Source organism: Electrona antarctica (genome assembly GCF_951216825.1).
Source record: "Electrona antarctica genome assembly, chromosome: 19".
Taxonomy (NCBI): Eukaryota; Metazoa; Chordata; class Actinopteri; order Myctophiformes; family Myctophidae; genus Electrona; species Electrona antarctica.
This window is the reverse complement of record NC_136800.1, coordinates 32,896,423-32,909,493: the sequence shown is the minus strand read 5'-3', so window position 1 is coordinate 32,909,493 and position 13,071 is coordinate 32,896,423. Positions and strand designations below refer to the sequence as shown.

General features: G+C 48.4%; 1 protein-coding gene across 2 annotated transcripts in view; it reads right to left on the bottom strand.

Moving 5' to 3' along the window:
- Positions 1–13,071, bottom strand: part of gpc5c (glypican 5c) — a 185,819-nt gene that overhangs the window by 124,299 nt on the left and 48,449 nt on the right. For both annotated transcript variants that reach the window (XM_079488750.1, XM_079488751.1), the window contains exon 3: positions 10,256–10,956. In XM_079488750.1, the coding sequence (XP_079344876.1) occupies positions 10,256–10,956 (701 nt within the window). The remainder of the gene's footprint in view (positions 1–10,255; positions 10,957–13,071) is intronic.

The window sequence follows — 13,071 nt, the reverse complement described above, 5'->3', positions numbered from 1 at the left end:
ACGGGGACGGGGGCAAAAAACAACCTCGTAGAAAAGCAGAGCTACTACCTGCTCAGGGGCCCAATAAGAGCGGCCGTTAGTTCTGCACGTCTTTTTCCTGTGTTTTGTCCTAATTGTGCCGACTCAACATAAACCCCCCCCACACACACACACACACACACACACACACACACACACACACACACACACACACACACACACACACACACACACACACACACACACACACACACACACACACACACACACACACACACACACACACACACACACACACACACACACACACACACACACACACACCCCACCCCACTCCACTCACCCCCAATAACCATAACCATAACCACTTCCCCTCAGCCCTCATTCACGCTCCATCTCAATAAGAGCATGGAATGTGTTAAAACAGAGACGTGTCCTGCCTCTGCCCCCACACACAACTATCAATGGCCGCCTTTCAGCCTCGCAGCCGCAGCTCACACGCGCTCTGCCAGTATTGTCACAGGGTGGGCCCCGCTCGTACGAGAAGAACCCCCTTAACCGGACTCCTAAAAACCTGATACCTGTAGCTACGCGGGGCGCGTGTGTGTGTGTGTGTGTGTGTGTGTGCACACATGCGTGTGTGTGTGTGTGGCAGATGAAGCCCTATCCTATGCCATAGAGAGTGCGTGTAGCCCGCTGGACTGAAAGAGAAACAAAGAGAGAGGGTGCCAGGCGCAGGATGGTTTGGGAGAACATCCCAGCACAAAAACCGCACGGTCACAATAATTCCTTTAATAACAACTCACCATAATACCCTCGACTCGACAGAAAAAAGAAGCACGCACACGCACACACGTGCACACACACACACACACACACACACACACACACACACACACAGCTACTGGGTGTGTGCTCCACTTCCAATGCAGGAGGACATTAAGCGGGCGAAAGGAAAACAGCAGAGGTGAGGTTATCCTGCCTCATTTGCTTCACACTGTGACGCAGAGAGAGCCACTGCGAGGGTAAAGTGAGAGGATCCATAGCCAGGGTGAGGTGTTATTCCTGGGCAGGAGGGTGCTAACCTGACACGGTAGTCGTGTGCTGGAGGCTTTTATAGTTTTCCTTGACGGGCCACAGTGGCACCGTAAAGACGTATAGCTGTAATTTTAAAAAAGAAAAAGAAAACAGGGGCCAAGGGCTCGAGGTCACACCCCCCCCCGCGCGGCTATAGGGAGCCCCGGCGCCACTGACTCACACGTTGAAGGAATAGTTCGCCCCGAAAAATGACTTTTATTATCAATTACACAGCACCCCATGAAGCCTTGCATTTGTGGAGATTCTTTTCCTTCTTTTTTTCCCTCGCATTCCTGATCCAATAATCCAATATTTGACGACACCACAGCAGTAGGAGACCACAAGCAGCTCTCAGAGAGAAGCTTTTAAATGCGGTTTTGCTCTTGTTAAGATTCGTCTCCTATTAACTTTAATAAGTCAAATTCAGATTATTGTAGTTTTTGGGGGTAAACTATTCCTCTAAGTGTGTGTCAGCGTGTGCATATGCACGGGGCGCACAGACTCTGCTTGTGCCTGCATACTAATACTATAGCCCAAGTGCAGGGCTCCATATGGGGCAAGAACGATGGGGCAGAGATGGAGAGAGCCAGCCAGTGGCCAGAAAGACTGTTCTCTGGACTGCATGGGTTTCCAGCTGGCTGGGTCCTGTTTGTATGGCCTGGCTGGAACCCATTCAATTCTGTCCCGCTTGTCCCCTCTGCAGCCAGGCTCCTGGCTCCAAGGCTCGCCTGACGCACCATGAATACCAAGCAGGCGCACACACACATACTGTACGCACGCGCACGCACACGCACACATACACACACATGCACACAATAATATCAAACCGGCAACCAGTCCCTGTGCTCAGTCTGTCTCTGCATAGTTGGTCAGGGTCGGTCTCCAAACCTGGCAACCAACCCGAGGGTGTACGAAGGGTGTGCATGTGTGTGTGTGCGTATGCGTGCGTGTGTACACTGTGGGGCCAATTAAGGTAGAAGCAACCAAGCACACTGAGTGATGTTGTTCCCCGACACAGGGGTCCCCCTGGCATTATGTGGGTCAGCCCCTTACAGTATAGCTGGCCATACCGTGACCTCTCGTACTCGCTGCTATACTGTACCTCCACACAATGGAGGCTTGCGACTGTGGCTTCGCCTCAATTTAACCCATTTAGACCTGAGCTCGATTCTACAAATGTCTTCTAAATCCTGAATCCTGTTTCCATATCGGTGGTGCTCAACAATTTCAGGTCAAGGAGCCCGAGAATTATCTGTATTTGGCCACAGACCCCCATCTGAAAATATGTAGTTCCAGGGACCTCCCAGAAGATTTTAGTTAAAAACGTTCACTGTGAAATAATTCAAAGATTTGTGCCACATTTTCACGATTATTCAAAAATAGCAGACATACAAGTTCATAGCGCGGCACTCGGTGCCGCGCTATGAGCTTGTAGATCTGCTATTTTTCAACAGCTAAAGTTTAAAATAATTGTTCAAGTGGATCATGGTTAAAAGCTAATGTGACACAGACGCGTCCTCAGGTCTAAATGGGTTAAGTTTCAAATGCCGCTATAGCGTGGCACATTATAGACACTCATTAATGTCTCGCAGTTTGTGTTTTCTTTCTGCGTTTTTCTTTCTTTCCGCTACAAAAGTTCCATACTTTTTTCCAGACCTTAACTTGTTGCCTGGACTGGAAGAGGATGTCTGTGTTGAGGATGATGTGTTTTGATAGTGGGTGGGCAACGCGACAGGCCGCTGCACTCTAGAGCTAAAATGATGCCTGACAACCAACAAATAACAAATAACACGCCGCCCCAGTGGGCCCAAACCACAAAATGTAAGGAATAGCTATCCATTATATGTGACCGGGTCTGGCAAATAGGCCCTCATCTCGACCAGAGTCATGTTTCAGTTTTTTACAGATTATTAAAGTACAGAATGTAAGCTTTCATATGATGTATCATTCAATGAAATTGGAAAATATTTGAAGGAGATATGACCATTTTAAAATGATTGTGCCGTTTTACCCAAAGCTGAGAAAATCCCCTTTGAATGTTGAACATTTCAACACCTAGAACTGGCTAGCCTACTTTGACTTATAAATGTATACATTTAATTTGCCCAAATCAATAATCTGTTGGAATGAAAACCTTCTTCAACATTCAAACTGTGTTAATATGAAAAAAAAACGAAGTTTATTTTAGATTTTCTGCCTTTTCGTTATAGGCGAGATGAGGACCATTTTGCTAGACCTGGTCACATATGCCGTCACATTTGAGACCAAACAAAAAAATACCGTATACAGATTTCTCCAGAGCGCGTATTTTCTGCACGTCCAATACTTTTCTAACCTAAAGATTATTGCGTTTTATTCCTCCACCTCAGTGTCTATGGAAAGTATCATCAGCGCGCAGCTGTGGCCTCTCCTGGTATTAAGACAAGGAACCGACTGCCTGCTCCAGAGTGCTATCAACCTCGCAGCCACCGCACCGGTCCCGCTCGTTCAGGAAGTGCATATCGTGCGAGGCAATTGGCCAAGTGGGACCCTCGGCCCCCTTCGTCATGATCCATTCACACACAGGCAAGAACATACCATTATTCCCCCCGTCATAGAGGGCCAATGAGACGGAGAGAGGTCGAGGAAGGCAGAGGTACTAGACACAGAGAGAGAGAGAGAGAGCAGCAGCAACCCAGTGGAGGGGACTCGTAAAGCCAGCAGGACCGTGGCGCTCTGCCTTTATAAGGCCTCTCCGAGTCGTACCCGGGGGAGGGGATAAGCGCAGGAGAAGAGCACTTAATGGGCCTCGTTTCAGCGGCACTGGTGAGACACGCACCATCTCCACCAAGTGCAGAGAGGCATGTCTTCTCAGATGGGGAGTGAAGAGAGTGAGAAACAGAGTCACACACACACACACACACACACACACACACACACACACACACACACACACACACACACACACACACACACACACACACACACACACACACACACACACACACACACACACACACACACACACACACACACACACACACACACACACACACACACACACACACACACACACACACACACACACACACACACACACACACACACAGGAGACTTGGCTGACATTCCCACCTAGAGGGAATTCAGTCATTTTTGTCTCGGTGATGCAGTCCAGACGAAATCGACGCTAATCACCTTGTGCTCCTTGGTGTTATGACTCACGCTGGCTCCACCCACGTAGATTAGCACGGACGCCATCCCCTATTTGACTGGCTCACACCCACGTAGATTAGCACGGACGCCATCCCCCATTTGACTGGCTCACACCCACGTAGATTAGCACGGACGCCATCCCCCATTTGATTTCCGCCGTACACAGAACGTCATGTTCCGTCTGAGAGCTCGGGCAAACTAAAACCGTGGGGGAATTTCAAGGGACACAACGGCGAGCCTCAATTTGGGGGAGGGGGGGTGGTGGTGGGGTCACAGATCATGTATTTGTTATGGGAGAGTTAAAAAAGCTATTACCAACTCTAAATGGATTTCCTTCATATCAAGTCACATAGTCGTAACTCTTCCTGAGAGCATTATGGCCTACGAATCCCTCCACCAATCAGCTGTGGTATATGGTCTCTGTCAGTTGGAAACATTATCATGTCCAACATGGTTAAAAGATGGTGCATTTATATAGCGCCTTTATCCAAGGCGCTTTACATAGATTGTGCATTACATTCACCCATTCACACACACATTCATACACCGATTGCAGCGGAAGCCATGCAAGGTACCAACCAGCACATCGGGAGCAATTTGGGGTTCAGTGTCTTGCCCAATGACACTTCGACATGTAGACAGGAGGAGCCGGGATTCGAACCGCCGACCAGGGCCGTGCAGAGAGCACTACGGGGGCAGGGGCTCAAACTCCAAAAAAGGGTGTGGGCGCGCGCCGATTTTTGGGGGTGGTCTTTTTGTGGAGTCCTTCCCTTGTGCCATTTCATGTCATTGGACAGTAAAATAAGAAATATGTTGTCATTAGTCTGAAACTAAAACAGACTGATGGCAGATTAAAAGATAATTCATTATGATAGTGGCATTTATCATTACTTGTCAAATGTTCGTCTTGAAGGGCCAATGGCACTTATTGGCCCCCCACACAAGCCCTTATTGGTCCCCCACACAAGCCCTTATTTGCCCCCCACACAAGCCCTTATTGGCCTCCCACATAAGCCCTTATTTGCCCCCCACACAAGCCCTTATTTGCCCCCCACACAAGCCCTTATTTGCCCCCCACACAAGCCCTTATTGGCCTCCCACATAAGCCCTTATTTGCCCCCCACACAAGCCCTTATTTGCCCCCCACACAAGCCGTTATTGCCCCCCACACAAGTCCTTATTGGCCCCCCACACAAGCCCTTATTTGCCCCCCACATAAGCCCTTTTTGGCCCCCACATAAGCCCTTATTGGCCCCCCACACAAGCCCTTATTTGCCCCCCACACAAGCCCTTATTGTCCCCCCACACAAGCCCTTATTGCCCCCCCACACAAGCCCTTATTGGTCCCCCACACAAGCCCTTGTTTTCCCCCCACAAGCCCTTATTGCCCCCCCACATAAGCCCTTATTGGCCCCCCACATAAGCCCTTATTGGTCCCCCACACAAGCCCTTGTTTTCCCCCCACACAAGCCCTTATTGCCCCCCCATATAAGCCCTTATTGGCCCCCCACAAGCCCTTATTGGCCCCCACATAAGCTCGTATTGGGCCCCCACACCACCACCCCCCCACACATGTCCTTATGTGGCAATTTAAAAATTCTGCAAAAGGGCAGGTGCTCAAGCCCCCCTAGCCCCCCCCTCTGCACGTGCCTGCCGCCGACCCATGGATCATTGGACGACCTGCTCTACCTCTTGAGCCAAAGTCTTGAGCTCGCAGATCTGCTACCTTCGATGCTTTTGTGAGTCGCTGCCTGTAGTATAATCACGTAGGGCATTCATTTACCAAAAAACACAAAAACTTAGAATATAAATATTAGAGTTTTCTGGCTCTCAGCTTCAAGTCTGGCAGCCGTCCAAGGGTCTCGACGCTACGAGCATCTCTGTCTATTACCACAGACATACGGTGTAATGTTTGATACAATCACCATTTTAAACACTACAAGGGCACTGCCATTATCATTAGAGTCAACAGCGACATCATTATGTTTCCTTATACCATCCATCTGGGGGAGTCTGCTCGGCTCAGTCTGCACTTATTTATTATTTTTGACTTTTATCTTTGAAGAAAGTTATCCCACTGGGTTTTGTATTTTTTCAAATAACAGCTCTGTTTGTGAAAGTAAACAAAACTGCTGCATTTTGACACTGCGTTTTCATTAGATTTTTTTTGATACTTTGATTTTACCATCAAAGCAGAACAAACAACAAAAAACAACACGTCAACCTCAAATACCCTGCAGAAAACATTTCATATATCTTTACTCGCGCCGTGTTTGCCGACAAAATCAATCGATGTGGAATTTCAATTAGCTGAAAGAAATGCAAATCCCGTTGAGAATGCACCTTAGCTAAGTTCAGTGGCCTAGGCCCTAGTCAGGTTAAGAGTAGACGTTTTACTCCACAGTAAGAATGTCACTACAAACTCTAAATGGAGTTTCTTTATTTCATATCGGGGCAGCCGTGGCCTGAAGGTTAGAGGAGCGCCCGTGTTGCTGGAAAGTCGCTGGTTCGATTACCCGGACCGGCAGGAAAATCTGGGTAGGGAAATGAATGGTCAGTACTTGATTCCTTGACTCATCCCGAGTCTGGTCTCGAGTCCACATTTTTATGTGGTCTCGTTCATAGTTTCACTTGGACTTGACTCGGTGTCGGACCAAGAGACTTGGGACTCTTCCCCCAGGAGTCCACTCGAGTCACGGGTCACTACAATAATGCAATGGAATCATTTTATTATATCAATATCATGAGGATCCCATTCACATTAACATTATAAGAGAGCTGTCTGGCGCTTATAGACAGCTATCTTGTTAAGTAACGGAGGGCAGCTGATGCGCCTGCCTGCTCTCGCACTGTTTTCTCTACCTATCAAATGAGGAAAAAAGAAAAAGAAAAACTGGTCTCGCCTCCCATTGGTCCCTGTCTGGACTCGACCCTCTCCCACACTCTGTCTCGACTCAGACTCGACCCACTCGGTCTTGACTTAGACTTGCTTTAAGTGGACTCGACTACAACACTACCACTCACCACTCCCCCAACATCGCTGAAGTGCCCTTGAGCAAGACACTGAACCGTGGAGCGGCTCAGTGGCCAAACATGTATAAGGCTGTGGTTGTACTGATCTGCTCCCAGGTTTTAATGTGTGTCCGTCTGTGTGTGCAGGGCATTGAAAATGACCACTTGTGCTCAGCTACTACCCTGGGTAAATAAAGAACAAAAAAAAATATATGACTTAGTCCTAAGCATGGAGCATTATAATCAAACTGGTAAAAAAAAAAAAAAAAGCTGTGGTGCATGCAGGTTTAAGCAGCATTGTTTGCGCAAGTGTTTGCGCTGTGCTTTCATGGGTACAATCCCCAATTGAAATACTACAAGTGTCATTCGAATCCATCCATTTGGGCAGGGGAAATGGGGAATGCTGCTACTGCAAGTCATCTCGGCTGAGTCTGCACTTTATTTCCCAGAGAGGGATGGGAACTTAATTTTATTTGTTTATTTTTTCCCTTTCATCTTTGAAGCAATGTATTCCACCGGATTGTTGTGCATTTCTTTCAAATGACAGATCCGTTTGTAAAAGTAAACAAAACCAAATCAAGGTTGTGGGAAAGAAACAACAACGCGTCAACCACAAATACAGAAAACAACATTTTCCCAACATATATTATGAAAACTAAATGATACTCAAACCAAACAAGTCAAACAAGTGGGAGTTGTTACATTCCATGAGACTGACTTCCTGAGTGCCTGTCATACCGTACATCGTTGTTCTCAAAGTGGGATCCGGGACCCCCAGGGGTCCTTGGGGAGGTTCCAGGGGTCAGCTAAATTTGTTAACTCATGTTCTGCCTAAATAATTTGACGGGTTTTATTAAAAGTCACAGATTGCCTAGGACGACATTGAACTAGTTAGTGTTAAAATGTATCCAGCATCGCTAGTATTATTTTCACCGGTTCTGGGCGTCTCCGTCAACTGGCAACGCTTTGCTTGCACATTGTGACGTCATTGAATATTTTCCTCCGTCCACACTATCTTTAACGACGATCTTTAGCTGCGTTTTTCTCAGAATTGAAGCTCAAATTTAGGTGATCATACAGACCATCAATAATTTAGGAGCTCAATAAAACATCCCTGCGACCTCGCGGTACTGTATTATTCTGACCAAAACTAAAGTAGCTATAGTGGCTTCCCCGGAAAAGATTGATTGTTACTTCCGGTTCACCAAATAGGCTGGTGGCTCTTCAAACAAGGGCTTACGTCTGAAAAGCTCTATGGTGGCACGGAAGCTAAAGTTCTCAACGGGCCCAAAAATTATGGCCCGGCCCGACCCTACCCTAACTGGGTCGACCCGAGGCTCGGCCCGACCCTATAAATTACCGTAATGTTAAGCCCGAAGCCCGAAAAAAGCCTGACAGAAAAAAAAAGAGAGAAAAAAAAAGCAGCGCGACGCGTTGTGAGCTTGTAGATCAGCGTTGCGGCGCAGCGGCGCCGTGTTTCAGTGTGAAAGTGAGAACAGAGATCAACGGATTTATCGAAATAAAGGATGTATGTAACTCACGTTAGAATAGGCTATTAATGTTCCATAACTTCCATTTCCAATCATTCTAATGGATTCCATACAGTGGTGGTGGTGACTGACTGGTGAGTAAACACGAATAGCAGCTGCAGCTCCCTCCCTTAAGTTTCCTCTGAAGTGAAGTTGCTTTACGTGTAGCGTGTAGTTATATATCACCATGGATCGTTTGGTGAGGTTGATTAATAATTAGGTTTTATTCATCGCAGCCAGCTGGGTTAACGAGACTCAGTGCAACATGACGAAAACCTGACGCTTCTTCAGCTGTGATAATCCGATTGATTTTATAAAATATTTAAGCATATGGCAACTTGGCAAGTTAACTGGTGGTTAGTAGCAAACCAGAGGGAAACCAGCGGTAGCAAGGCAAGCAAGCAAGTCTCACACCGTTCACTGTTCTCTCTACTGTACTGCCTGCTGTACTGCCTGCGCGCACAGCAGGTTGCATGCTGCTCTGGCCTCGTACACACATGCCGGACGGACATGATCTGTTCTGTCTGTGTTTCATGGCCGCCTCAGGCTCAATGCTTTTCCAATGGAAGTCACGTGGTTTGACGTGTGTGATTGTGTGTAAGAGGCCTCTGAGTCTGAAATGCCAGTGCGATGCGACCCCCGTCTCCAGTCCTCCTCCTGTCACAAGTGAATCGCCTAGCGCAGCCCTCTTCATAATAAATACATAAAGTACATGTATACACAATCAGATTACACAAATAACAGAATTGCTATTTTTATTATAATAACACTCTTTTAAAAAAAGAAAGAAAAAATAACAAAATCGCGGAAAATCACGAGCCCGAGGCTCGGCCCGGCCCGACTAATTAGCATAATTTTTTGGGCCCGGCCCGGCCCGAAAACGTCGGGTCGGGCCGGGCCTGGTCGGGCCTGGTCGGGTTCGGGCAGAGTTTGAGAACTTTAACGGAAGCGACTTCACTGAACTTGACCTTAAACGTGGTGCCTTTAATAGCTTCACCATCATTTTAACCACAGGCCTACTATTACAAATTATAGCAGTACATAAGCTTCGTGCCGCGATGGAGGCTGCTGTTTTTGAAAAATTGTTTGAACTTTTTTTCTTTACTGCTGCATTTCTTAACACAAATCTTCTCTCATGGGGTGTCCCTGGCACAACGTATTTTCAAGAGTGCTGTGATTTATTTCCTCCCTAAAACATAATCATCAGATACTATGATTATACTAGGCGGCAAAAAGTGTACAGAAAGTGTTAAAATTATGTTTTTATGTGGCCACACATATTATATTATAATACATATATAATATTATAACCACACCTGGGGGTCTATTAGACTTGTAATCCATAAACACATATAAGAAAGTACAAAAATCACAGCACTCAATCCATCTTTCAGATGCGACCAAACACACACAACACATCAGTTTGGTGGAGAACCCCTGCAGTGCCACTCAGCAACAGTACTCACCGTGGCGGTGATGAGCGGCCCGTGCAGCGTGGCGTAGAGCAGCGCCTCGTTGACGTGTCCGCGGACCCCCAGCAGGGCCAGCTCCAGGCTGTGGTGTCCCGCCACGGCGTGCGTCAGCCGCTCCAGCAGCGAGGTGTAGCGCCGCCACGGCGCGTCCAGCTCCGCCACGCTGGCCAGGCAGCCGCGCAGCACGTTGAGGCAGAGGCCCGCGCACGGCTTGATGAGCGTCAGGCCGCGGCAGTGCGAGCAGTACGCCATCTTCACCAGGCCGCGCACGCACTCGCGGCTCAGCGCCACATGCTCCGTGGCGTTGGTGGCGTCCAGGCCGCGCTCCAGCGCCAGGCCCAGCTGCCGGCCGGCGCCCAGCGCGCCCGCCAGCTCGCGGGCCATGGCGGCCGGGTGCGGCCCGAACGGGTTGACGTCCTGCCGCGTCATGCGCAGGCAGTCGCCCGTGCCCATGCCGCCGGCCTCCTCGGCGCTGCCGGGGTTGATGAGGCGTGTGTACGCCAGCGGGAAGAGGTCGTCGAAGAAGCGGTGCACGGCCGCCTCCACCGAGACGTTGGCGCCGCGCAGGTGCTGCGACAGCGACGAGTACAGCTGGTTGACGTGGGGCAGCGCCCGGCGAGACAGAGGCGTGTACGTCACCTCCAGCAGGGAGCTCAGGTGGCCCTGAGAGAACGAAAGGAGATACTGGAACGTATCTGTGGGGGGGGGAGAGAGGGGGGGGGGGGAGAGGGGGGGAGTGAGAGGGGTGGGGGGGAGAGAGAGAGAGAGAGAGAGAGAGGGAGAGAGAGAGGAAGAAAGACAGACAGACATAAATTACGTCATCTGATCTGGGTCAGTAAGAAGACGTACTCAGTAAAGTTCTCAGTGTCGATCTAACTATTGATCATGCAGACACTGACCCATATCCACTTCAATTAGTGTTTGTGTACAGTACATACATACATACAAATACAATTTGACTTGACTTAACCCTACTGTATGTGCTTGTCCGCAAGGGCTCTATGCTAGTGTCTTTTCTGTTTTTGCTCTCCACTATCGACAGGTTGTGAGCTTGTAGATCTGCTATGGCTTTCCCTCCAAGAATAGAGAGTATACGCATGCATCAAGTGAGTGGCAAATCGAGTGGCAAAGTGACCTATTAGACGTAGGTCTCCTTAAGAAACGGCATCCTGGCCTGGGCCATGGCTCAGTGGTCCAGGCACCTTGGCTGGCAATCCAGTCTGGCAGTGTGCCGCGGGTTCGACTCCCGATCCCGACGGCCTTTACTGCATGTCTTCCCCCCCATCTCTCTCCCCATTTCCTGTCAGCCTACTGTCTGTCCCTCCATAAAAAAATAAAATAAAGGCGAAAGCCACAAAAAGAATCCTGTGTGACTGCCTAACAGTGTACTAGATGCATGGGGAATCCAACCCCTCCTAGAATGAATAGGGGGAATACCAATACTGGAATACCAGAGGCTTCAGTTTCACCAGCGCAGCCTACCTAGCACCATGCCAGCCTAGCCAATGATGACCATCTTGACCGCCAAAATAAATGCAATTTTGAAATGGTTTTGAAATGGTTTTCCCCACGCAGTCAGCTACTCGGACAGCACTTACTATCAACGGTGTGGTCATTGCATGCCTTGTTTTCCACTGCTGTTAATTGTTGTGTGTTGTGAAACTTCCGCCTCCAGTACTGCAGGAACCAAGATAATTTAGGGGACCCCCTGGCCTAGGCCCACCCGACTAGATAGTAACTTTGGTTTAGAGATGTCACTGAATGAAGTGCCTCCTCATAGGAGTGTCTTAAGGAGAGATTGCCACAGCCTGCCTACAGGACAGACCGAGGTGTGTGTGCGTGTGCATGTGTCGTGTGTGTGTGTGTGCGTGCGTGCATGTGCGTGCTCTCTTGACTAAAACAGGAAGTTGACATGAGTTCCAGTGCAGTCAGTCTGACTCTGCATTCACCGTCGTCACCAATATAGAACACATTCTATATAGGCTGTTGTCTGGCACGCAACATGCCATTCAACACACACACACACACACACACACACACACACACACACACACACACACACACACACACACACACACACACACACACACACACACACACACACACACACACACACACACACACACACACACACACACACACACACACACACACACACAGACAGACAGACAGACAGACAGACAGACAGACAGACAGACAGACAGACAGACAGACAGACAGACAGACAGACAGACAGACAGACAGACAGACAGACAGACAGACAGACAGACAGACAGACAGACAGACAGACAGACAGACAGACAGACAGACAGACAGACAGACAGACAGACAGACAGACAGACAGACAGACAGACAGACAGACAGACAGACAGACAGACAGACAGACAGACAGACAGACAAGGAGATAAGTTGACAGAGGTAGAGGCAGAGAAAGAGCGGAGAGAGGGGGCGGAAAGGTAAAGAGAGTGCCGAGATGATTTATTTTAGAGCTTCTGATGTCCAGACAGTTACGCGGAAACGTTCAAATGTCGTAGGGAGACAACACAAGTCTCCCCTATGACTAATGAATGTACTGTAGTCCCTATCATCCAGCATGCAAGTTTATACCGCTACCATACATCAGTGGTTCTCAAAGAGTGGTCCAGGGACCCCCAGAGGCCAATTATCTTTACCCTCGTTTTCTCCCTAATTTAGTCGTTATGCCAATTAATTCCTACCCACTGAAATATTGTTAATAAAGCGTTAGTATCATTTAAACCACTTTAATTATATTTTATACTTTGGCTATTCAAAAATAGCAGATACTGTTC